Source organism: Polyodon spathula, chromosome 8 (genome assembly GCF_017654505.1).
Source record: "Polyodon spathula isolate WHYD16114869_AA chromosome 8, ASM1765450v1, whole genome shotgun sequence".
Classification (NCBI taxonomy): domain Eukaryota; kingdom Metazoa; phylum Chordata; class Actinopteri; order Acipenseriformes; family Polyodontidae; genus Polyodon; species Polyodon spathula.
The window spans coordinates 19545543-19573162 of NC_054541.1; the positions used below are offsets into that span (position 1 = coordinate 19545543).

Below are 27620 nucleotides of genomic sequence, written 5' to 3' on the forward strand. Positions count from 1 at the left end.
TAGATAGCACAAGACACACAGAAATCTTGTTAATTGTATTATTTTATATCTAATCGTACTCTGTTAAATACTTAATGCACCCTATCATTAAAACTGAATTGTGAAACTATAGCGACACGTAGCATTTGCCGGCATATTGCGGTAGTGTGAGCTGTGGGCAAGTGTTTAACAGCAGGGATTTTGACTTCGCTTTTTTCAGTACAGTCTGTCCAAGCTGGGTTTCCTTACTCGGTTACAACATGGCTGCCTCTATGATGTGCACGGCTGGGGTATCTAGTATTACCCGAAAACACTGTCATGTATTGGGGATCATCTGGAGCCCCCTGTTCCGAGGGGCTAATTATTCTACAACTTTGTCAGTCCCCACTAACATTCAGAACCAAGGTAGGATAACTGACTTATGTGCGTGAGTGCCGTCTCCACTACTGTACCATGTGTGGAAGTTATTTACACATCAGTATAACAAGGTCACGAGATTTATTAGATTATCCATTTTCAGAAATGTGTGCAAATACCTGTATTATTATTGATAATAATGATAACGATAACAATGATCTATAATTATAATTTGCTGAAATTGCAATTTCAACTACTATGTTTAATTACAATTAGATCACTGTGCTGCAGTGTTTGCAATTATAATTCCAATTGCACTGAAAAGTAACAAATAACTACACGCATTTAACAATAATCGCAGGTACAAATACAGATACATCCTGTATAACTTTATTCATTTATGTATTTATTTATTTATTTATTTTATAAATGGGCTCACTAAAAGCAAATTCTTAGTTCAATTAAGGGTTTGGTTAAGTAATTGAGAGGGCAGTTGGAATGAAACCCAGAAGACACATGGTGACTGATTTTCATAAGAGGCATTTTTAGTAGAGAAGGTTGAGGTCGCAATGCATTTTCATTGCGAGTCTTTTTTGTCATCTAATTATATACGTCTTTATTTTTAACACGGGCAGGTTAATTTGTCCTTGCCTTTTGCGACTTATGCTTGTGACTGATTCAATTGAAACGGCAGTTGATTTTGCGATTCCTTAACAAGCCAATTAGTCACATTACAATAGGCTGGACTTCCATTTAACTGGAAAACAGTGAGGAAGCTCACATGTCGTCGCAACAATGAGAAAAAGAAAGTACATTTTTAGCCACTCAAATTGAGCTTCTGCTTGATAATATTTTAGCCCATAAAACTGTTCTCTTGACAATAGGTCCAGAGCCACTGCTAAAGTTAAAATGCTGAAGGCTATAACCTGAAAAACAAAGCCCCCTCTTCCATAAAAAGGTAAAATAAAGAAATGTAATGCGGCGTCACAGAAGTGATGCTGAAGACGGCCTCTGCATTTTGCACGCGCCTTTGTTGCTACAGTATCATACTAGTGGCTTACCAGTCCATGCTTTTGCAGACTCTGTCCACTGACCACAGGCCCATGTCCCACTGGTTGGACGAGCTGCGCTTAGGAAATAACCACCTGCTCCAGTTGTCTAAGTACAATGGGCAGGCGTTGGTCAGGAGCACAGCCACGTTGGCAGCCCTGGCTTTGTCATGCCAAAGGACAAAGCATAGTTGCTCATGCTAAGACGGTCTTGCCAGGAACGGGAGACTTCCAGGGACTTGGCACGCCTCCTCCCGAAGCAGAAGCACCCAGCCCATAAGCAGGCAAAGCATTGGTGAAACAGGCACCCTCAGCCTGTGCTAAGGCTAATGTGCCAAACAATTTTCAGGATGCACAGCGCAAGGCCACCGCAAATACCAGTGCCCTGCTCCCAAACAGCAGTCCCACCATCACCTGGTTTTACTCCAGGTGATATTTGATGCCTAAATGGGATGCTGATCCTTGACCAGAGACATCTCAATCTATATTTGATAGAACAAAGGTTCAAAATGCTGACAATGCAGCAGCTGCTGCAGTCAGTCAGGCCAGGTGAATGTTTCACTACAGTGGACCTCAAGAACACCTACTTTCACATCTTGAAAAGACCACAGGAAATGCTTGGGGTTTGTCTTACAAGCAACCAGGTATAAGTTACATGTGCTGCTGTTCATTCTCCCTCTAGCTACGCCCACTTTTTAAAAAGTTGTACTGGGTCCTCTGAGACTTAAAGGCATCAGAGTGGTCAGTTGCCTGATATGCGCTGAGTCACCAGCACAGGCAGTTGCACACAGAACTGGTCACCAGCCACCTCCAAAGGATTCACAGTAAACCATTCAAAAAGTCAGCTGACTCCCTCTCAAAGGGTTGTCTATCTCGGCGTAAGCCTCAATTGTGCAAGCATGATCACCACTCTGTCGGGGGTCAGAATCCAGAGGCTCTGTCTTCTTGGGGCTTTTTCAGCAGTGAGGGTACTGACATTCCAAAGACTTCTGGGCCTGATGACAGCAGCACCTCAGATCTTTCCCTTAGGGCTGTTACAAAAGTGCCCTTTCCATGCCTGGTTGAGCCTCAGGGTTCTTAACCCTGTCGTGGACCAGCACCGCCTGCTCACAGTGTCTCTTCACTGTATGAAAGCTCTCTCGTAGTGGAAACAATCAGCTCACCCGTGCTTGGGCACAGTTTTGAGCAGTGTTCTGAGGTGGTGACCACAGACGCTTCCAACTTGGGGCGCTGTCTGGAATGGCCTGGTGTGCAGGGCATGTGGGAACCCCCTAGGAGGGTCTACAAAAATGTTTTGGAGCTGGGGGCAGGTCGTCTGGCCTTGCAGCACTTTTCCCAGGAGATGCAAGGGAGACGTGTTGATCCACATAGACAACACCACAGTGGTGGCTTACATCAACCTCCAGGGTGGTCTCCGGTCTCTCTTTCTCAATCATGTTGCCTGGAGATTTTAACTATGGACTCAAGAACACCTGCTTCCAGTAAGAGCAGTGCACCTGAGGAACTGAGCATCAGACCTCTCGAAGAGGCCCCCACAGTTCGGAATGGCAACTTCATCCAGAGGTTGTGAACCTTATCTGGGAGAAGTTCAGGTGTGCAGAGATAGACCTCTTGGCATCATTGTCCCAAATGGGGTGTTTTCCAGACGTGGTGTCAGTCGCGTGCACTGGACCTCACGACTTTGCCCATGGCAGGTATACTGCAACTTTTGCAGGACATTTTTGATGAAGGGAAATCATACCTACTTGGTGGCACAACCAGGCTGTCAATGTGATTTAGAATATGAGCTAACATTCAATAAGGTCGCAACTGTTGATAAGGGGGAGTGTATATTTCATTACATCAAGCTTTAAAATGATACCCTAGATGAAGAATCTTGATGTTTTCATGCCTTGAATCTGGGTATATTGCAACATGTGTGTAATCTATTACACTTAGGACATTTGGGAAGCCAGACAACTGATAACATTTGTGTTTGGTTCTATTTTGTTCCACATCCCCAACTGGGAAATATACTGAGCATCAAAAGAAACATATCACTTATATTTGAGCATCAAAAGAAACTTATCACTTATATTTGGATAAAATTGACCTAGATCTGATTGAAAAATGATAAACTCTGTTTTAGATCAGATGCAGTGACTTTTTATTTTGCTGATTTAACAGTTGACATCACGAAGATGCTACAAAATGATCTGTCGATCTTTGGCAGGTGTTGTGACTCTTGGTCTCTAACTTCTTGGCCTTTGACAGAGTGTGTCTGGTTATACCCTCTTGCCAGGTTTGAAATTGCTGGCTGTGAGCACCCAAGGTGGCGAGCCACAGTTCGCTGCCCTAGTCAAGCCTCCAACATGCCGATTGCATAAAGGCGCTGCTCTCTTGACAGACGTGGCATATTGTTTTTTTTTTTTCTGTGATTTTCTTAATTGCTTTTGTTCAAGCTTGCAGTTTAGTGGCTGAAATCGTTCCATATCCAATGTCCAATCAACTGTCTCACTAGTTTGGTGATTAAGTGCATATGCTTCAGTCAGTCACTCAAGCGTGTCATGGTCAAGGATGAACGATCGAGTGATTTTAAAAAGAAACCAAAAACATTTAGTCAATGTCCATCATTTATATATCTTTTTTTTTTTTTCAAAAATAAATGTGTTACAATAACTTTCTTTTGATGCTCGGTATGGTACATACTCCCTTGCCCTACAGAAAAGCGCATCTGTGACATCAGTCCATTTCTTTGCCATAGTAGACTGACAGATGCCTGATCTGTCCCCAGCTGTTGTCTGGATGGCACCCGTTGCATGAAAATGAATGACTACCATACCCTTTACAGGTACAGGTATGGCGTGACTGCAGGCTGTTTGTGAATCTAAATCAGACTTGAGCAGATCACACAGCTCTGTTAGTACCTATATCCAATCTGTATCTACACATAAGATCTAGAAATGTCTGACGAGTAAGAACATAAGAACATAAGAAAGTTTACAAACGAGAGGAGGCCATTCGGCCCATCTTGCTCGTTTGGTTGTTAGTAGCTTATTGATCCCAAAATCTCATCAAGCAGCTTCTTGAAGGATCCCAGGGTGTCAGCTTCAACAACATTACTGGGGAGTTGATTCCAGACCCTCACAATTCTCTGTGTAAAAAAGTGTCTCCTATTTTCTGTTCTGAATGCCCCTTTTTCTAAACTCCATTTGTGACCCCTGGTCCTTGTTTCTTTTTTCAGGCTGAAAAAGTCCCTTGGGTCGACACTGTCAATTCCTTTTAGAATTTTGAATGCTTGAATTAGGTCACCACGTAGTCTTCTTTGTTCAAGACTGAACAGATTCAGTTCTTTTAGCCTGTCTGCATATGACATGCCTTTTAAGCCCGGAATAATTCTGGTCGCTCTTCTTTGCACTCTTTCTAGAGCAGCAATATCTTTTTTATAGCGAGGTGACCAGAACTGCACACAATATTCAAGATGAGGCCTTACAAGTGCATTGTACAGTTTTAACATTACTTCCCTTGATTTAAATTCAACACTTTTCACAATGTATCCAAGCATCTTGTTAGCCTTTTTTATAGCTTCCCTACATTGCCTAGATGAAGACATTTCTGAGTCAACAAAAACTCCTAGGTCTTTTTCATAGATTCCTTCTCCAATTTCAATATCTCCCATATGATATTTATAATGTACATTTTTATTTCCTGCGTGCAGTACCTTACACTTTTCTCTATTAAATGTCATTTGCCATGTGTCTGCCCAGTTCTGAATCTTGTCTAGATCATTTTGAATGACCTTTGCTGCTGCAACAGTGTTTGCCACTCCTCCTACTTTTGTGTCGTCTGCAAATTTAACAAGTTTGCTTACTATACCAGAATCTAAATCATTAATGTAGATTAGGAATAGCAGAGGACCTAATACTGATCCCTGTGGTACACCGCTGGTTACCACACTCCATTCTGAGGTTTTTCCTCTAATCAGTACTTTCTGTTTTCTACATGTTAACCACTCCCTAATCCATGTACATGTGTTTCCTTGAATCCCAACTGCGTTCAGTTTGAGAATTAATCTTTTGTGCGGGACTTTGTCAAAAGCTTTCTGGAAATCTAAATAAACCATGTCATATGCTTTGCAATTATCCATTATCGATGTTGCATCCTCAAAAAAATCAAGCAAGTTAGTTAGGCACGATCTCCCTTTCCTAAAACCATGTTGACTGTCTCCCAGTACCCTGTTACCATATAGGTAATTTTCCATTTTGGATCTTATTATAGTTTCCATAAGTTTGCATATAATAGAAGTCAGGCTTACTGGTCTGTAGTTACCTGGTTCAGTTTTGTTTCCCTTTTTGTGGATCGGTATTACGTTTGCAATTTTCCAGTCTGTCGGTACCACCCCTGTGTCAAGAGACTGCTGCATGATCTTGGTTAGCGGTTTGTAAATTACTTCTTTCATTTCTTTGAGTACTACTGGGAGGATCTCATCCGGCCCAGGGGATTTGTTTATTTTAAGAGCTCCTAGTCCCTTTAACACTTCTGCCTCAGTTATGCTAAAGTTATTTAAAACTGGATAGGAACTGGATGACATGTGGGGCATGTTGTCAGTATCTTCCTTTGTAAAAACTTGTGAAAAGTAATCATTTAACATATTTGCTATTTTTTTTTCTTCCTCTATGATTTTGCCATTTGTATCTCTTAAACATTTAATCTCCTCTTTGAATGTTCTCTTGCTGTTGTAATATTGGAAAAACATTTTGGAATTGGTTTTAGCTCCCTTAGCAATGTTCATTTCTATTTCTCTCTTGGCCTTTCTAACTTCCTTTTTGACTTGCATTTGCAGTTCTGTGTACTCTTTCTGTGTACTTTCTTTTTGGTCCTTTTTTAATGCTCTGTAAAGTGCCTTTTTTCGCTGAATATTTTTTTTAATTGATCTATTAAACCATTTTGGCAATTTAGTTTTACATTTAGATTTGTCTACTTTAGGGATATAATTGTTTTGCGCCTCTAGTACTACGTTTTTGAAGAACAACCATCCTTCTTCTGTGGGTGTTTTCTCTATTTTACTCCAATCTACTTCTGTTAGTCTCTGTTTCATGCCTTCATAGTTTGCTTTTCTAAAATTGTAAACCTTAGCTTTAGTCTTTACTTTTGAGGATTTAAAAAACACTTCAAATGAGACCATGTTGTGGTCTGAGTTTGCCAGTGGTTCTCTGACCTCTGTTTTAGTTATTCTATCTTCGTTATTTGAAAAGACTAAATCAAGGCATGCCTCCCCTCTAGTGGGTGCCTTCACAAATTGTGTTAGGAAGCAGTCATTTGTCATTTCCACCATTTCTATTTCATCCTTCGCGCTACCCACCGGGTTTTCCCATTTTATTTGGGGGAAGTTGAAATCCCCCATTAGTATGGCTTCTCCTTTGCTACACACATTTCTAATGTCATTGTATAACAGATTATTGTATTTACAAATTATAATACAATAATTATTGTATTATTGAGTACAAAGTGTTCTGGGTTCAGTGTAGGGTCATTTTTTCCTCATCCCTTCCGTCATGCTGCACTCAAAAAATTGGAAGTGCTTCGATATTCTCCATTGCAGATTACAGCTCAGTAGCCCTGTCAATGGTTGCAGTTTAAATAAGACACGAGAGGGGGGCATGTCATATTTTGGTGTACTAAGTGGGCACATCAGTGTTTTGCACCTTTTGAAAATAAGATGTTATTTATAATAAGCTTCAACTGCTTAACAAGCTGTAGTGCAAGTGCATTTTCATAAAGTGCACACCCTGAAATGCTATTGCGCAACTGACTTATAGGACTTTTAAAAATACAGTTTGCCACCTATCTGGTGTCGCAAAGGTGTTTTGCCACCCATTTTTCACTTTGCCCATATTGAAAATCAGGCTGATAGTGTCCCCAGGACTAGGGTTGAGGAGCCCTGTCCTAGCTGTAATATATACTCCAGAAAGATGACACTTGTTGTTTTTTTTTTGTAGATGTTATGATAAGAGGAAACAGATCAACCTTCAGTAGAAGACCAAAAAGAGAGGTGAGATAGCCCTGTGGTGCTGCTGTTATCAGGACCTGCGTATCTCCATGTTTTTTTTTTTATTTTATTTTATTTTTCACAATAAAAAAAATAATGAACAACTGTAACTGGTATACAATAAGTGAATAAAAATACAAATATATACAGTAAACAAATGCCTACGATAACACAAATTAATATGTATTACACAATATCAGATTGCTTACTGCAGCAGAAACTGTAATCTCTCAGGATTAAGTCTTTTGATCTCATAAATCCTTTAGATAAGACCGATCTGGAGCAAACCATCAAGACAGTAGCTCACAAATTCAGAATTTGTATTTAATCTGCTTGGCTACAAGGGGAAATTCAACTTGGGTCACAAATTAAATGAGTGTGGTGGTCTCAGCTTATTCTTCATTATTACTGGGCACTAGTCCACATCCAAAAACCACCACACAATTTGGCACAACTGCTCAAAATATGTTCTTGTCAGGACTGAGATGTGAGAGGAAGTTCTAGTGCAATCTGCTGACACTGTGCTAGATGTAGCCCACACCATTTTTCCTTCCCCATTCATGAGCGCTAAATTCACAAAACTTAGTGTTTCTGTTTCATGCCATTTACAAATTGGAGCTACAGTACTTTCTTTGAGATCCTATGAGTCAATTGGAAAATTCAAGGAACTGCAAGAATAACATTTACTCAGCTCACAAACTGTGTTCGTTTAAGAGAAAAAAAGACGAAAAAGGTAGGTGAGAGAGCTGAGTGGTGCTTTTTTTTTTTTTTTTTATCTGGATAGGGTAACAGACACTTCTGAATGTATGGAGTAGGACACCAAGCTATGTTATTAATTCAGAATCATTATGATTCTCTTAGATCCTAAAGTTTATAGGATCAGACTTCAGACACTTGATTTCAGGGTAAGGTTGTGGTCTCTTTTTCCATGTATTTGTATAGCCTGCTGCTCCTAGGACTGACAAGATGACAGTGGACCAGGACTGGAGTAGTGTGTACCCGACTGCAGCTTCATTTAAACCCAATACAGTGCCTCTGCCCATTCGCATGGGCTATCCTGTCAAGAGGGGAGTGCCACCAGAGAAGAAAGGGAACCTGGAGCTAATAAAGGTTGGTATGTTTAAAGAGTACACCTTCTAATTGGGTCGTTCTAGCCCTGAGGTCTCTGACCACTAATCAGGCTTCTTGTTATAGCAAGCATACATTTAAACATTTATACAACAATTGTTGATCTTGCATTGAATTACTTTGAATTATTCAAATCCAAAGGCATAATGACTGGGCAAACTGAACTGTTCCAAATGATGCCGCTTGGCTAAGCAGATGGAGTTTGATCTAAGAAAAGTAATTTTCCAAATTTAGCTGTTCAGTGTAGGTTAAGACATAATTTGTGTGGAGTCCCCGAGTGACTCACCTGGTAAAAGCACGGCAGTGTGGTGTGTATAGGGAGTAAGAGTCAGGGGAGCGCAGATTCGTCTCCTGGGTGTGTGATGGAGCGTCACATTGGCTCTGAAGCTTCTGTGAGTTTCTCCTCATCACACTACAGTGGACCCTACTGGACAGTCACCTGTTAAGCTCAAGGCTGGCCTTTGTCCTCCAAACGCTCGCTGACATCAGCTGTCAAGTTCTTTGGTGTAAAAGAGGAAATTGCATTTGGACGCCCACTGAACCTGCAATGTGGGAACATAATTGGGGAGAGAATCAGGGGTAAAATAAATGGGCAACAAAAAAACACCAACAACACAACCACCCCCCCACCCTTTTTTTTTCCATACATTGTACACCACACACTCAATATATATTGTGGGTGTCGGGGTCCAATAGAAATCTGCTATATATCGAGGACCGCGATGTAGCGAGAGACCCTTAGAAAAACAAATAGGCAAACAAATAAATATTGTACAACCACTCCCTCATTTTATCAGGGGCGTCAGGGTCCAGTATAAGTCCTCTACGCACCCTGCTTTTTCTAATTTTTTCGTATAAAGAGTAGCAGACCGTTTTAATTCGTACAGTGGAGGGTAATTGCTTCTCATCAACTTGAGTCCAATTAATTTCATGAGTCTTCCTCTCCTTTCTCAGGTGCACAAACCCGCTGCATTTAAAGAATCCATTCACAACGCAGGAGGCTTGTTGCTAGGGAGTGGACATCACTGACCTGTGACTTGCTAGTGCGTTGCTGCCACACGTGAACACCTCGTTGGCTAAAATAAAAAATCGCTTCAGCAAGTAGATATTTAATTAGCTTTGTATTATTGTACAATACGTGTGTATATGATAAAGGTCGATATTAATGCTTTGTTTTTAATTGTTTTGTATATTTTTGTTTGATGTGCAGTACGAAATAAAACAAACAGTAATTCTAATGTATATTGCAGCTAAGGCATATGCAGTTAGACAGTAAAAATTGGGCGCCAACTCCAGGACTGAAATATATCCAAATCTGCAATATAGCAAGGGGCGATATAACGAGGGGTGGGTGTACTTGCTACAAAGAGTACTCAATGAACAATGTGTTCATTGTTTAGCTACAGTACTTTATTAATGTCTGTGTTAAGATTATGATCAGCGCTCCAGATAAGCTTTTGGGTCTGGGAGTCTTATCCTCAAATTTGAACACTGAGAGAGTAAAATGTATTTTCAGGGGGTAAAATGCAACGTTACCTTGAAGTCATGAGTAATCTCAATAAATACTGTACAATTTTTATGGTATACTGTAATGGTAGGCATTGAGAGCCTTCCATTTTAGTGCAATGTTAGTTTGAACTACTGTACAATCAAGCAAATTTATTTTATATACCGGCTTTCATGCCAAGGCATCCCAAAGCGTAAGTTTCTGTATCGCATATTTTTTTCAACTCATGTTTTTTCGAGGTATCACACGGACTATGCAAATTAATTATGTTACTTAATTTAACATTAAATACTTCAACTCGGTGAACGTGTTACAACTTCAGCATAAAGCCATACAGATAAATAAAATAAGGAAATGCATTTATAAGTTATAAAACAGTTTAATATTATGGACACCTTTTTTTTAGCGGTTACCTTGGATGACGGTTCCAGTTGGATTTGTAGCTGGACTGGGGTGTTTTACGCTTCAACTGTGTAGCTTTTAATTTTTTATTTTGGCTTCAAAAACAACAGAGCTAGCCAGAGATTGGCTAATGTTTGTTGGGTTTTTTTTTTTTTTTTTTTTTGTAGTTTCTTAGTAACTGAAGACATTGTATTCTGGACGATGCAGCTGTTAGTGGAGGTTTTAGGGGAAGTGGGAGCAGCATAATAATAATAATGTCCCTTAGTGCTACAGGACCCCCTGCATTGTTAACAAGAAACACATTGCCTTGTCACAGCAATTCTTTTTTCAACTTATTCACAATAGTTTTGACATTTGAATTCACACCTCATAGGTCAAACTAGGAAGCTACTTTCTTTCCACTTTCGTTCCAGAGAAGGAGATTTCTTTCTTTCTTAGTGTATCCAGTTCATGCTCCTCCTGCATCAACAGAATAAATGTTCTGGGAAACTTTAGAGGCATTTGACACAATTTAATAATAGAAAGTGCAATATCAAGGACAGTGTTATTCATCAAAGTCATTTCTTTCAGATTCCAAATTTCTTGCACCTCACACCAGCAGCAATTAAGAAGCAGTGTGCAGCACTAAGTGGTAAGTTGTGTCATTGGAAACATTTGAAACATTTAGTAATGCTGTATCTCATCCTTGAATTTCTCCGAAATTAATATAACCAGCTTCTTGCTTATATTAATGTAACCAGCTTCTCAGTTATATTACTCTCATCAAACATGTATTCCCAGCACTTTGTAGGTGTTGTAGAGAGATGATTGGCTGAAATACAAGGCTCAAGCAATGTTAGATGTGTGGCATTCTATTATTTTGTGCATTAGTGTGGTGGACTGTAATATCCACTATCAGTGATACAGTATCTTGCTGCTTGTTAGTTTGACAGACTCAAAAATGAACTCGTTGGCAACAGGGAAAAAGTAATACAGAACAGCGTCTGGTCCGTTTCAGTAACCCTGGAACAGCGCATTAACTTTTTTTCATACCTCTAAATTGATGTGTTTATTTATGTAGTATTAAATTTAGTTGTTTCCAAAGTGCATATTTAAAGTGCAGCCATTAATATTTAATTGAAATTGTATTTCAAAGTTTACAAAATGCTTAGCGAGAGATCTTCATCTAAGAAAACTCCCAATTTTCTTTCTTTAAAAATCTCTGCGTGGTATAAGGAATGTAATTCTCTGAACTCAGTGGTTTAATTTAGGTTTAAACATTCTTAAATATAAACAGAATACTCCAAAAACATCCATAGAGTCCTGTAGTTATCCCATGAGGATGGCTGTAAAAAAAAATGTGGGGGGCTTGTGGGTTATTTGGCTATCGTGGAGTAATGACAGTATTCTATTAACATTTGTGATGTATCTTCTATATATATTTTTCATTTTATCTTAGTAAATTTAATTAACTCCTTCTGAATTCACAAATAATAATAAAAGCACATAGAAAACTGTTCTTTCCTTTCCTCAGTGTTCTGCACTAAGTGGCCAGAGACACTAGACAGTGATGCAAAGTGTGAGCAGCACTTCCCCATCCAAGTGAAGATGACAGACTTCGTGTCTGCAGGACCCTCTGTGAGAAATCCAAAGGCAAGAGTCACTACCCTCACTGTGAGTATTTGCAGCCAGCAGTCCCTGCAACTAGGTGTGTTTGTTGAGTCCGATATATCTGCTTCCACCACTAAGCAGGGATGTCTCCAGGCTTTCTTCCCTACTCTCCCTGCCAAGATAGTGTATTTTCAGGGAGGTAACTGTAGTAAGCTTAACTATATATACATATACACAGAGTTGAAAGTAGCTTTAATTTTTTACCGGTACTGTATTACTGCTAAGTGGTCATTTCCCACCCATTGAAATGTTGCTCCAGTTTTTTATTCCATGTTTTAGATTCTTACATATTGCTTTAGAAGGGAGGGGAAGGGGGGGCCGTGATGACACTTTGCTAATTTTAATTGATACGTGTTGAATGACTTGCAGGAGGAGAATAGGGCAGTGTTCAGTTACTCAACACTGAGCTGTTCTACTGTAGGAATGAACTTTAGTTTTCTAGTTCGGCTTGTATTTTGGTGTCTGGGATATATATACAGACCCTATATATATATATAATATATATATAAATATATACATAACATATATATAGATATACTATATTATATATATATATATAATATTAATATTTATATGATGCCGTTAAAATAAAAGTATATAATAACACTGATAGTTTTAAAAATTCATTTATAACAAATTTTAAAAAGATTTACAGCTGTTAATGTTATATTTTGAATGGCGCTAACACAGCCCAATACATTGGCTAATCTGCTAGTACCGGCACACCATGTACTGGCGAGAAAAAAAAGGTTGGTAAGTAACATTAGCAAAATGTTACCGGTACACAGTACCGGGCTGTACTGGCTTGCTTTCACCTCTGCATATAAGCTATGGCCAAAGGTTTTGCTATTTTGTTTAGGCTTTTTAGGCTTGAGACAACAAATAAAAAAAATAATAAAATAAAATAAAATAAAAATAAAACGTAAACATAATTTAGATCTTTTAATTAACATTATGTAATCAAATAAACTACAAAATCATATCACAAAACCCTACCAGAAGCCATAATAGTACAATATTTTGTTTTTCAATTTGTCAGTTTTTCATTAAGTATATGGAAAACTGCAAAGCGGTATGTAATTCAATATGTTAATGTAACATTATTCAGCAGGTTTCATTGGACTTCATGAAGCAAAATTAGTCAGTTCTGTAGGGTGATGCAGAACTTTTGGCCATAGCTGTATCTGTGTATTAGTGGTACTCACTGGTACCTGTTGGGTTTTAATGCAACTAATGTCACTATATAAATAAACTACTATCCCTTAAATTAGTTTCCACCAGTGCTTCAAAATTAGTATTCAAGCAGTGACAAATCAGAGGTTCCAGCTGTATAGTTGACCAAAATGAGGCACTGTGGCAAAATCATGGGAATTGATCACAGTGATACGGTGCCAGCATGAAGGAAGTGTGCTGCAATAACCAAAGAACAGAAATATCTTCAGCCCAGCAAAAAGGGGGGCAGTGGTTATGTTAGAAATGCTAACAAAGTTAAGATTTGTACAGCTTGGTTGGAAGGATTATACATTTAATAGTACTCATGTACCCAGCTCAGTAATGAGTTGAGATCCTTGAAAAAGTTGATTTATAAAACTGAGTAGCTCCTCTAGAAATATAAATAAAACTTTGCTTGTAAAAAAGCATTCACCTGAAGATCAATGACGCTTGTCAGGTAAAGGCAGTTGGTGGGCAACACGATTCTAGGCTACTGTGTCGGACAGCTAATATGTTGCTGCTTGTTTACTACAATATGGTTGTCCCAGAATCTTGTAGCCTTTTTGTGTGATGCCACTCCCTGTATGCTTCATTGCTATCCAGTGAATGTGGTTTTTTTTGACAGCTGCAGTGTGATGTTGCGAAGTGAGCATAGACTCTTTTGTACACAGCTGCTGCCCATGAGTTATTTGTATACTAATCCCCTTTGTCATGACTCCTAAGCTGTCATATGTCGTGTGACATCCAGCTGTTCTCTCTCCCTCCCTCCGCCTCTTTCCCTAGTTGGATAATAAGCTGATAATTTAAGATGTTGCCATAATGAAAAAAAAAAACATAATATGCAGGGAAAACTGAGTTTATTTCTCAACTTGACCATTTAGAATGGTGATAGCATGTAAATACTTGGGACTGTAATTAGGAAGTGTACTACAAAGGAAAAAAAAATAAAAATGAAATGTACTGCTATTCACTAAATTTAGCTTCAGATTGTGGTAATGAATGTGTGACAATGTGCTTACTGCTGTGTATTTAAAATCATAAATAACAAACCAAACTCACAAACCTTGTTTTTTACTGAAAAAATAAATGGTAAGATATAAACATAGGCGCTGGCTATGTCTCTCAGATCAGGACTTCACTAGCACAGAGCATGGATGATGCAGCATGCAATTTCCCATATTACAACAATACACAATTAGAGGTGTGTCACCAATTCCACACACAATACTTGCAAAATATCTAAAATATAAACATGTCCAGTTCATTGTAGTCATCAGCTGCATAGATTAACCATTCAGCAGAATGAGGCAACAAACAAGTGAGTGCAGACCTTCAGTTACGGTTTTAGTATCATTTAAGCATGTTATATTTAAGCAGTGGAATATGGTAGAAACCAACTTGCTCCTGTAGTGGCACCCAACAATTATATTTGGCGACCAATTTCTTTTGGCGTAGGAGCCATTAGCATGAATCAGATGTTTATCCTCATATTGAGTAAATGCTACATGAAAAATAAAATAACCAAACTCTTTTACAAAACCAATTATTTAGATTTAGGGAGTGTGTTTGAGAGCATGTCCCATCTTTTTGGGGTTAACATTTGTAAAACAAATGACCCAAAAAGATAGTGACTGCTGAAATGTATGTTGAAAAAAGAAAATGTCTTAGTCTAATGGAATTGTACTATATGACTTGGTCTCTGGGGATTGTACTGTATGACTTGGGAGTCAATATATTCTCCCAGAAAGATACCAATATCACTTTTTTTGTTATAAGCATAACTCGTTGAGTTCATATGTCAGTTCTGTGTCTTCAAAAAGTTATATTTTAATAAATATAATTTAAACAGCAAAAAAATGACAGTACTGTCCATGCCCTGATGTGCTCCTCAGCAGTCTGTTTCAGAGCTGCCAGTATGAAACACTTTCTTATAAAGTATTCTTTCGTGTACCCTGGAATAAACGGTCAATAATAATAATAAAAGTAATACAATTTATTTATAAAGTGCTTTTCCAATCTGAAAGCGCTTAACATAGTTGATAGAAAACAAGATAACAAACGACAGGGCAAAATATATAAAAAAAAAACAAAACAATAAAAATGCATTAAACAAAGTAAGAGACAGGATTAACACAGATCCTTAAAAGCTAGTTTAAAAAGTATTTTGAGGCAGATTTTAAAAATTTTAACAGTCTCTGAGTCTGTTATGGAGCTGGGTAGTCCATTCCAGAGATAAGGAGCTGCTCTACAGAAGGCTCTATCTCTCATGGACCGTAGCTTGGTAATAGGTGGTCGAAGATAACCGGAGTTGGAAGACCGGAGAGTACGGACAGGAGAGTAGACATGAAGCAGGCCTAGCAGGTATCTTGGAGTAGTGCCACTGAGTGACTTATACATGAAGAGCATGATCTTAAAGTCAACCCTGAATTGCATTGGGAGCCAATATAGTTTAAAAAGGACAGGTGTAATAATGTTCCTGAGATACCATATGGGTTAAAACACGGGCGGCAAAATTCTACACATATTGCAACTTGTTTATAACTCTTATACAGACTCCAGATAAAAGCGCATTACAATAATCAAGCCTAGAAGTAATAAAAGCGTTAATCAGTTTTTCAGCATCAAAGAAAGATAAAAGGAGCCATCTCCGAGCAATATTGCTGAGATGGAAAAAGGGCACTATAGTGAAATTTTTAATATAGGCTTCGAACGTCAAAGAAGACTAAAAATAATGCCCAGGTTATGTAATACAGTGGAAGCAGATACATTTACATTGTCAATACCCACGTTAAATTTACCAACTCTATGAACAAGAGACTGGGAACCGATTAAAAATAATTTCTGTTTTGTCACAGTTTAGATTAAGAAACTGTGCTGTATCCAAATTTTTATCACAAAGGCAACTGGCTAGTACAGAGGTAGCAGTGCTTGTATCTGGTTTCGAGTACACATATGATTGTGTATCATCTACATAAAAATGATACCTGAGGCCAAAGTGTCTAATAATCTGGCCAAGTGGTGACATGTAAATACAAAAGAGTAAGGGACCCAGTAATTAGTATTCTGTAATATTTTGACTTCACTCTGCATAAATATTGAACACTTATTTTCATTTTAGGTAAAAATCTCCAGTTTGAACTTGGATGATCATGGAAGAAAGAAGCTGATTAAACTTGCAGGAGAGAGGTACAACAAGGAGACAGATATGCTTACCATCACAGCAGACAGGTACAGTAATCAAATAGAAGGTCTTGAGTGTAGGAGCCTTCAGAGATGCACCTTGGCCTCACCCTCTTTGTAGAAAAGCCATGTGGCTGAACTCTGGGGGCCAAACCTGAAGCAGAAAGTACAACTAAATTACATCTCTATTGTTTTGTGCATGGAAGACCATGACATTAATTTGGATATTCTATTTTGAATTAATTGAAAAACAAAAGTGTACGCAGTGTAAACTGAACGCAGTTGGGATTCAAGGAAACACATGTACATGGATTAGGGAGTGGTTAACATGTAGAAAACAGAAAGTACTGATTAGAGGAAAAACCTCAGAATGGAGTGTGGCAACCAGCGGTGTACCACAGGGATCAGTATTAGGTCCTCTGCTGTTCCTAATCTACATTAATGATTTAGATTCTGGTATAGTAAGCAAACTTGTTAAATTTGCAGACGACACAAAAGTAGGAGGAGTGGCAAACACTGTTGCAGCAGCAAAGGTCATTCAAAATGATCTAGACAAGATTCAGAACTGGGCAGACACATGGCAAATGACATTTAATAGAGAAAAGTGTAAGGTACTGCACGCAGGAAATAAAAATGTACATTATAAATATCATATGGGAGATATTGAAATTGGAGAAGGAATCTATGAAAAAGACCTAGGAGTTTTTGTTGACTCAGAAATGTCTTCATCTAGACAAGCTATCATCTGGGGAAGCTATAAAAAAGGCTAACAAGATGCTCGGATACATTGTGAAAAGTGTTGAATTTAAATCAAGGGAAGTAATGTTAAAACTGTACAATGCACTTGTAAGGCCTCATCTTGAATATTGTGTGCAGTTCTGGTCACCTCGCTATAAAAAAGATATTGCTGCTCTAGAAAGAGTGCAAAGAAGAGCGACCAGAATTATTCCGGGCTTAAAAGGCATGTCATATGCAGACAGGCTAAAAGAATTTAATCTGTTCAGTCTTGAACAAAGAAGACTACGTGGCGACCTAATTCAAGCATTCAAAATTCTAAAAGGTATTGACAGTGTCGACCCAAGGGACTTTTTCAGCCTGAAAAAAGAAACAAGGACCAGGGGTCACAAATGGAGTTTAGAAAAAGGGGCATTCAGAACAGAAAATAGGAGACACTTTTTTACACAGAGAATTGTGAGGGTCTGGAATCAACTCCCCAGTAATGTTGTTGAAGCTGACACCCTGGGATCCTTCAAGAAGCTGCTTGATGAGATTTTGGGATCAATAAGCTACTAACAACCAAACGAGCAAGATGGGCTGAATGTCCTCCTCTCGTTTGTAAACTTTCTTATGTTCTTATGTAACAGTAAAATAAACATGGTAGCCATCAGGGAAACACTCTTCTGTTCAGTAGAAAGCGAGTTCTTTATAATTTGCAATAGTATTGTAGTGGAAATATTTTAGTTATTTGGAAGAGTTAGAAAAACAGTACAACAAAGGTATAGAAATATTATAATGTGTAATGTAAACAAAGGTGTATGCACTTTTGTCTTGAAACCTCAGCAATCTCACATGAATATGCAGACCAGTTTTGTGGAAATAAAGACTGGAGACCAGGATGTACAAATTACAGTGTGAATACTGTTCTTAGCAGTGTGCTCTTAGACCAGTTGAAGATCTGCAGAATTCAGTGGGATGACATAGTAAAAAATACATTTCTGTTTTTATGAAGATTTTTTTTTGCTTCATCTGTTGCTTTATATGTACTGTTTTAATTGAAAATGACAATATCTTTCTTTTACAAAGGTGCCCACTGAGGAGGCAGAATTACGATCATGCAATGTATCTCCTTACTGTATTATATCACGAATCGTCGGTAAGTTGATGTTTTCTTTTTAAAGTGTCGTTTTGTGTCTGAGCCACGTAAGACGGTCCTGTTTCTTAATTAGTTGATGCACGCACTTTTTGAAAACAGGATATAGTTTCTGGTAAGGGATTGGCTGGTGGGAGGAAACAGGTGAAAAAAGGGGAGTAGAGCATATGAGAGAGGGAACACAGGTTGTGGATTTGTTATTTTTCTTGATAGATAGCTATTGAGTGTTTGGAATACATTTGTTAATTGGATTGTTAGAAAAAGAAAAATGCCAATCAATGGAATAAAATGGTTAAGTAATACTTTGTGTGATGTTTGCCTAGGAGACTGACACTGATTGGTATGTGTAGGGTTTGTTGTACCTTAATATAAGATTATACCGTGTTTGTATATTTAGCAGCATCAGCAATAAAAAGTATGTCTCTGCGAGCGTGCGTGATTTTTTTTATCCCACGATATCACAATATGGAAATTATTATTGATATCTATCGTATCGATATTGGTACCCACCCTGAATTTACTCACTTACTTTACTGTGTAAATCCATGCTTTCACATTCTTAACTTTGCGATTTATATTTATTTTTTATTTTTTATAATATATATATATATATATATATATATATATATATATATACACATATACACACACACACACACCACACAGACACACACACAATGTGAAAGATCCTCGCACTCACACGGTTCGCTGCCCCTTTAAAATAGACCCAGGACACAGAAATGGAATTTTCTTAGCGCTGACGCACACTTTTAATAAACACCAATCAAATAAATTAAACAAAACAAACAAACACCTAGCTCCTTCCTGGAGCACCAACTATACAGTCTGGAACCTAACTGAACCAGGACAGCTAAGCTGTTTACCTGTAACTCAAACTCTCACCTTCTACAGCACTTTACCTTGACTGCTTGGAAGCAGACCACACCTTCTGCCTCCCTACGCACAGCAGCCCCGAACAAACTCCCTGTCTCCCTTAAATACCCTGCACCTGGCTCTAATTTACAACTACCACCAGGTGCAGGGGATTACTAAACAATAAAACAATTAAACAATAGACCTAAATGTGCATTCTCACAAGTTTTAGCAGGGAAGGATTTTAACCCCCTCCCTGCTACCTTACAATATATATATATATATATATATATATATATATATATATATATATATATATATATATAGACCTGTGCATATGGTTTGTTAACTGCAAATGTTTTTTTTAAAAGGAAACATTCACACAAAACAATAAACCATTTGTGTAGGCTACATAAAATCATAGACCAGGATATAAGATTAGTTTGTAAATAAATTGCACCACTCTTTTAGCTGGTACTTAAGGAATCTGCAGATAAAATCGAATTGCATGTCTAGTTAATAATTGCCATATTAACGACTGTGGAAGGGTGAAGAATTCACTGATAAAGGAGACAAAGTTGCTTCTATCAGTTCATTATTAGTACTGGCAAAATGTAAATCTATGCTATTATTCCTAGCTTTTTCCTTTGGTTCATTTAAATAATAATAATAAAAAACCCTCCCCGCCTGCTGCACAGCACGTACATTTTCCAAGTAAGGTTGACAAAAATAACAAAACCTAGAGAAGAGACTAGAGGTAGGTCGCATTTCAGGATCATATTTTGCTAGTTAAATTGTCGATGTAATTTAATTTAAAATAATGCCTTCAAACATTTTGGATTTTTTTTTTTTTACAAAAGAAAAAAATGGAAAGGTAAAATGTGCTTTTTGTAGAGTTTTAATGAGCTTCTGTGGCAATACCACCAACCTGCGGGATCATTTAGTAAGACAACACCCGACAAAACACGACAGCGGGAAAACATGTGATAAAAAACAAAAGGAAGCAACACCTTCAGTGACGGCTTATTTTGGAAAGAAAGTTGATCCAAAAAGCATCAGAGCAAATAAAATAACAGGCCTGATAGTGGATGTTGTCACGCAAGATATCAGACCTGTTAGTATAGTAGAGGGAGCTGTGTTTAAAAATCTAATTGCGACTCTTGCTCCAGGCAATGAAATACCTTGTCAAAAGACAATCTCAAAATTCATTACTGTGAATCACGAACGTGTAAACGAAAAACTTGAGAGTCAAAAGTATTGGCGACACGAAAATTACACAAGACTGTGACAGAAATACAATGAGTTTTGGTTGTAAATCCCCCTCCCGACCTGTGAGGGCACTAAGTAGCAAAAGGGGGAAGTCTTTGGATGGGCTGGCCGGACAGTTTGTTCCTCGGGCCGGGCAGTCGGTCAGTCTGGAAGAAGGCGAGACTCCGTTGCAGGAACGTATTGACCCAGAAGGGAATAGCATAAAGGGACGGAGAATCATAAATCTCTTCCTTTGCTTGGTTTTGGTAATAGAGACATTTGTGAGTGTTTTGTTTGTTTGTTTGTGTCTGTTAGTAGCTGTCTGTGATTGTAGATCACCAGACGGCTAACAAGTATCCAGAGCTGTCACCTTGGGCCAGCACAAAAACCGGATCAACACTGCACAACAGTCACTAAAAAATTAATTGTTATCGCCCATCACAAGCACTGTTGGACGCACCAGGATCCCTTTTCTGAAACGGATTACAGTTTCGTTGTGTGTGATTATTTCTGCACTGCATCACCTCTGCACCTGTTTCTAATCATCAGCCACTTTGCCACAGAGACACACGGCTGTGAATTTAGCAGAAGCGATCAATCAGAGAAACACAGAGTTTGAAGCGGCTACAAAAGTAATAGCTTGTGTTCATGACAATGCGGCCAACGTGTGCAGAGCAGTGTCTTTGCTTTCTGAAAGCTTTGTGGTAGCGTGGCAAGTGTGAGCTGTGCAGGGCAGAATATAAATCTCTGCATTCAGAAAAGCTTGGAGGATGTATGACAAGTTCACACGTTAGTGGCAGCAGCAAGGAGACTGGTTGCACATTTTAAAAAGAGTGAGAGGGCAACAAGCGCTTTAAATAGGAAACAAACAGAAAAGCTGAACACAGAAAAGGCACCACTCAAGTTAGTACAGAACGTAGGGTGGAACACGGTTTTTTATATGTTTCAACGCCGCCTTGAATTAAAATGGCCATTTATTGCTATTTTGTCAAACTCAGATTTGACCAAAAAGTCTGACGCAGCTACTTCAGATCTCACGACTGAGCAGTGGAAGCTGAGATACTACCTCTACTGCAGCCATTCGTGCTGGCTACAGTACTTTTGAGCGCAGAGAAAAACATTGGCTAGTTCTTTGTACCCACTTGCAACAGGGATAAAATACAGACTGACTGAAGTTCCTGATGAAAAGGAGACACCGTTGTCTTCAAATTCAACTGATTTGCTAATTCCAGTTACAGAGTTTGAGACATAAGCTAGTGCGTAGTTTGTCTTAGTGGTTTTGTTTCTGCTTTTTTGCGTCTTTTCTTGACCCCTGATTTCGCCATCTGGATTTCTTATCCGAACAAGCCAAAGCCCACGTGTCAGAAGCACTGTCTTCCAAACTAGTGAGACTGGTGGAGGACAACCTTGAAAATGATGGAAATCATGCCTGTACAAGTGAGTGCAGCACAGAGGACTTACCTGTTAAACAGAAAATGATGACTGAAAAAGCAATGGAATTCATGGATGGCAACAAACACACACTATTTCCAAGGAAACCTGAATCCAGCAAAAGATGACGATTTATGCTTCTGAAACTCCATTAACATCAGAGAAGATCCCATGATTTTGTGGAAAAATAACCAGACACACTTTCCCAACCTAGCAGCCTTGACAAAGAGCATGTTAAGTATCCCTGCAACATCGGGTCACGAGCGAGCGCGTGTTCAGCAAAAAAATGCTTGTGAATGCTTGGGGATGTTTCTCATCGGCAGGGACTGGGGAACTTGTCAAGGTAGAAGGCAAAATGATTGGCGCAAAGTACAGAGATGTCCTTGAAGAGAACCTGCTGCCCTCTGCAAGAAAGCTGAAACTTGGACGGAAGTTCCTTTCAACATGACAACGACCCAAAGCATACAGCCAAAGCTACACTGGAGTGGCTAAGGAACAAAAAGGTAAATGTCCTTGAGTGGCCCTGTCAGAGCCCCGACCTAAATCCAATCGAAAATTTGTGGCATGACTTGAAGATTGCTGTCCATCAACGCTCCCCAAGGAACTTGATAGAGGTTGAACAGTTTTGTAAAGAAGAATGGTCATATATTGCCAAATCTAGATGGGCAAAGTTGTTAGAGACCTATCCCAACAGACTCACAGTTGTAATTGCTGCCAAAGGCGCTTCCACCAAGTATTAACTGAGGGGGGTGGATTCTTATCCAATTATGATCTTTCAGTTCTGTATTTTTAATATATAATTTTTTTCTCAATAAAAACTTTTTTCCCTTTAACAGTGTGGAGTATGGTGTGCAGATAAGTGGGGGAAAAAAATCCTCATTTAAATGCATGAAACGCTGAGGCACTGACACAACAAAATGTGAAAAAAGTTCAAGGGGGTGTAGACTTTCTATAGGCGCTGTAGTGTATGAAAAACAAAAGACCCCCAAAAAAACTATTTACATAAAACTCGAAAATAACTAAAAATTACCACTGATTTATAAAACCAATAAACACTGAAAAACAGAAGCCCTATCCATAACTAATAAACGGTCCATAGTGCTACATTTAGAAATGCTAAAGGAATCGTAATAAACTGGTATGGAGTCACAGACTTATCACTGGATGATGTGGACTCCACCACATTTGATGATGTTTGAATGGTCTCTTAATGGACTCATTAAGTGGAATGTGCTGATTTTTTTTCATTTTTTTTTTATGTTTAGACAGTGGTATGAGTGGCGCTAGTTCCAGCTTCGGTCATGTAGGCAAGAAAAAAAAAAAAAAACTTGGAACATTAGGATAAGAACAATAGTCAATTCAGCCAGATAAAGGTTTCTAATTGACCCTGCAATGGCACATCTAGTCCACTCATGTGCCAGAAACCCAATTACTTGGCTGACAAGCTAGTGACATGTTGCAGGTCTGTGTCTTGTAAAACCGACCAAGCGGTCTGAATGGTATGCTTGTGTCTGCTGCACAAAGGACAATGCTAGCTGCAGGTTTGAAACCACTGACGGTGATGTTCCATTCAGTCGGTGGAAACTGCAGCTGAGAAATGAAATGGGCTCACCCTGCTTCAGGTCAGTAATAATTAACCTTGTATTCCCCAGAAGAAAATCTGCAAGCAGCGAAGAGTAGAGATGTCACAGACCTTGTTTGAAATATTATCATTAATAACTGGCAGGTAAAATAATTGGACACTTAAGTGTATTATCCTGAAGAAACTCTTGTAGAACAATTATCTGACCACATTAACAGAGTGGATTTGGCACTAATATACCACAATGAAACAGATATGGTAAGCCCCTGGTGCCGATGAGTGACCATGGTCCTGCAATAGATTACCAATGTGTGCATGTTTATACCATTGTAATATTAGCTTGTATAAAAATAGCAATTGTATCTTGTTGTTTGTGCTGCCATTGCATTGTAATTGAAGATTAGTTGAAAGTTTGCAATGCAGGCTTTTTCATATTAGCACAAACAATGTTTTGAAAATTTTTATCAGTAACTACTGGCTGGTATGTGAAACCAGTCAGGCAAGTTTTATAGAAAAAAAGTTATTTCTACCATAACTTGTTTAGTTTTTGATAAATATGTTTGTGAGGTGTAGCTGTAGTGTTTCTACAGCAGGGTGTGTGCAGTGTAAGATCCTTTATTTCACATTCACTCAGGTGGATCATGGTATATCGTTCAAAATGAATGGCACTCTAATGGAGGGCTTCTCATGATGGCTATTTTATTTGGTCAAAACAATTTCCAGCATTAGAACAGTTTTAATCCTAAAATTGAAATATGCAGGAAATTAAACCAAATTCAGTATCCCAAAATATAGATTTCAGTCTTTTTTGTTGTCAAAATTTCTAATACATGCCAATCCTGCTTCTGAAAAATACCTGGTTCTAACATACTTTAGACTGTTTATCATTGTAGTTCAGTGTGACGAATGTTGTAGTAGCTCCAGTTTGTTCTGTTCTGAAATGTTTTGGTTGTAATTGGTTAAGATAATGAAGCCTATTTTCTTAATACAATGTAAATTTGAATGCACATTTGTTATACAAGTTGTTCATTATGGTATGGCCATTATCCGGTGGACTTTTGCAATATGATTTTGTAGTTTCTTTGACTTGTATGATGTTAAATAAAATATCTAAATTATGTTAAATTTATGTATTTATATATTTATTTATTTATTGTTTTATTTAATTGTCTCAATCCTAAAATTCTAGGTGATGCAAACTTTTGGCCGTAGCTGTACACAGATGGGCTAAAAATGAAAGTGTCTGTCTACCAATACCTGCATTGTTGGATTGAAGGTGGTGTGTCTTGTCCAGTGTGGAAGGGTTGCGTGATTTTTGGACAGCTGAAGCACATCCGATATGTAGTACACTAAGGGGTTTTCTATTTGTGCTTGACCACTGCACAATGTGACTCCGGAGAGATTGCGTGTGTTTTTGCTTCTGTAGGCATCACATCTTTTATTTGAGCAAAATGTTCAGGCCTTGTATTTTCACTGGTAATGCTTACCTTAAATACTTTTTTTTTCTAGTGGTGATACAAAAAAACAAGATATTTAAAAATACAGGCAAATAAGTCCTAATGTGTTTATAAAGTTTTGAAAGCTGGTAAAAATACATATATTTACCAACAATGTACTTGTAATCTAAGATTGTGTTTCTGATTTTTGGCAATTGTGTGGGTATAGGAAGACGTTTTTATACAGTGGATATACTGTAGATCATGATGGTGCCATTGCTCCTGTTACAGTAGCTCAGGTTTTGAATTTACAGCTGCAGTGGGGGTGAATGGGACTGACATGCTTATTACTTGGGTTACTTTTTCTTTTTTTCTAATAAAAAAAAAAAAAAAATAGTAGTTATTTACTCATGTAAAGGCAATGAAAGAAATCGACCTGTACTAAAGTGGGAATCAACTCTGACCCTTGAGATAAAATCCAGTCCAGGTTTTTACTCCAAGCAGGTTCTAATGTAGTTAATTGAAGCTGCTAAGAGGCAATTAACTAATTTAGGACCTGGCTGGAATAAAGACCAGCTTTTTAACTCAGTAGAATCCACAAGGGGCAGTGTTAGGCTGCATTTAAACATGCAGCTGCTACTGTAAGACATTATTTTTTAAAAGAGCTCTTGAACAAGACTTCTAGTTGAAAGTATTTCTATGTTAAGCACTATGGAGTGTAACTCTTATGGAAGAATTTAAATTAGTAAGTAACTTTAAATTACATTTAACCTTTTTGGTACAAATACATTCCGATTTGCTGTTGCATTTATTGATTTTTTATTTATTGTGTGAGTTCAGGAGCTGCTCTTCTGTTCTACATGCTTGCCATACTGAAACCCAGGGTAGAACAGACAGAATATAGTGTTTTTTGTTTAATCTGTCCTAATGGCTTTTGATATTTCCATAATTGTCAGATATTTTCTGCCAGTTTCAGAAAATATTATTACATTTTATATTTTTGGGTTGTTCTGCTTCAGATTCATTGATATAACAGATAATTGATTTGATCAGCCTGCACCTCACCAGGGTAATGACATCTTTTTAGATCATTTTACAGAAGCCCTATCCAAACCACGTAGTTTATCCCAAGATTACTGTTAAAAATGGGGGCTGATGCAAGCCAGGTGGATTCCGTGGTACTGCAAAATATTAATGCAGCTATTTCTTATCACAGCATGGTATAGGTTGATCAGATCTAGTTGTGTAAAGTTAATAGGTGTTTTTCTGCTTTCAAATAAACAGGAGTCAATTAAAGACTGGAGTAAACGCTGTAGAAATATGGCTTTAAGTCTTTTAAAATAAACTGTTTTAAAATTGAATAAATAGTGGCCTGTTTACATTTCAGGAGACTGAAATGCCTATGTACTTAATGCGTTTGCTCTAAAATAAATTGTGCATTAAAGATGGCCGATGCCCTTACGGTTATTATTTCCAAGTACAGTGCTAGCATAACGTGCTGTAAGCAGGTAGTGACCACAGAATTCAGGTAACTGAACCCGGCAAAGGAGTCTTTGTTCAAGTCCCTGCGGTGAGTAACCAGTTTGATTGTATCTTTGCAAGGCACTGTAATACAGGCCCTTGTTTTTCATTCTGCAGTGTCCGGTCTGGATTGACTGACTCCTACTTGGTAAACTCTATGGGGTAGGAGGGGAGTTGTTTAGATTTCTGAAGCCCTGACTGCTTGACTGTTTGCTGGCTTGTGCTCTGCCTTATTAATTTTGTGCTTCCTGCTCAGAGGAATTTGGTGAATAGGAACTCTGCTACACATAACATGTGTTTTATGAAAGTGGATGTGTACTGACCCCCACCCCTTTCCCCATGTGTGTCCCAATTTTGGGAAGTAATGTTCTAGGAAAGATTTCATTAATCAAAGTATTGTCTTTTAATACTTTTAATAAATGAACTCTGAAGAAAACACTAAGTGTTTAGTGCTTGTCAAAACATTTTGTATTTCATGAAAGGTATGGGTGTAATGATACACTAAGATTACGATGCAATATGTATCATGATACATGTGATGGTCCTGATGGGTTACATGTATGATGCATAGGGCTACAATTTTGTCACTGAGGTTACAGAAATCATGAATTTGAATAGTCAGTGAAATCTTGGAAATGGATGTGAAACACATTTGATCAGGTGCTTCCTTTATTTCCTTTAAAATACAAATCTGCGAGTATCTGTAAATTGTTTGGTTGTGGATGCACGCAGCATTTACATGTAGCTGTGTAGGTCAGCGAATGAGATAGCTGAGCGCAATCATGTGAATGGGCGATGGCTAAAATACCTAAAAATTGTGAGGTGTTTTCTATGAAGACAGAAGACCAAATACATTGGAGAACAGAAGTTTACCAACTTAGAGGCCCTTCTTTATTTTTATTTAGTTACTTTTTTATAGCGCCTTTAGCCAAGGCACTTTACAAGTTTAAACAAAATGGTACAATCAAGGAAAAATGGATGAAAAGAATGTGAGTTTATTGGGCTAGGGTTGGGAGACAGATTAGTTGCTTAAATGAAAGCAGAGGGCCAGAGGCTAGGTCAGGGTCAGGAAAGCGGGGTCAAAACAGGAGGTTAGGGGCCAGGGGTATCAGTAGGATGGGCAGGGAGGAGTGGAAACCACGCAGTGAGGGTGACTGTGTTATGGTA

At 38.3% G+C, this 27620-nt stretch overlaps 1 protein-coding gene across 1 annotated transcript in view; it reads left to right on the top strand.

Annotated features, from left to right (window-relative positions):
* Positions 1 to 220: 220 nt before the first annotated feature.
* LOC121319558 (28S ribosomal protein S35, mitochondrial-like) overlaps positions 221 to 27620 on the top strand; it is a 38625-nt gene continuing 11225 nt past the window's right edge. The window contains exons 1-7 of the mRNA XM_041257128.1: positions 221 to 384; positions 7364 to 7416; positions 8356 to 8523; positions 11021 to 11081; positions 11964 to 12103; positions 16431 to 16540; positions 18296 to 18365. Of these exons, the coding sequence (XP_041113062.1) occupies positions 240 to 384; positions 7364 to 7416; positions 8356 to 8523; positions 11021 to 11081; positions 11964 to 12103; positions 16431 to 16540; positions 18296 to 18365 (747 nt within the window). The 5' untranslated portion in view covers positions 221 to 239. The remainder of the gene's footprint in view (positions 385 to 7363; positions 7417 to 8355; positions 8524 to 11020; positions 11082 to 11963; positions 12104 to 16430; positions 16541 to 18295; positions 18366 to 27620) is intronic.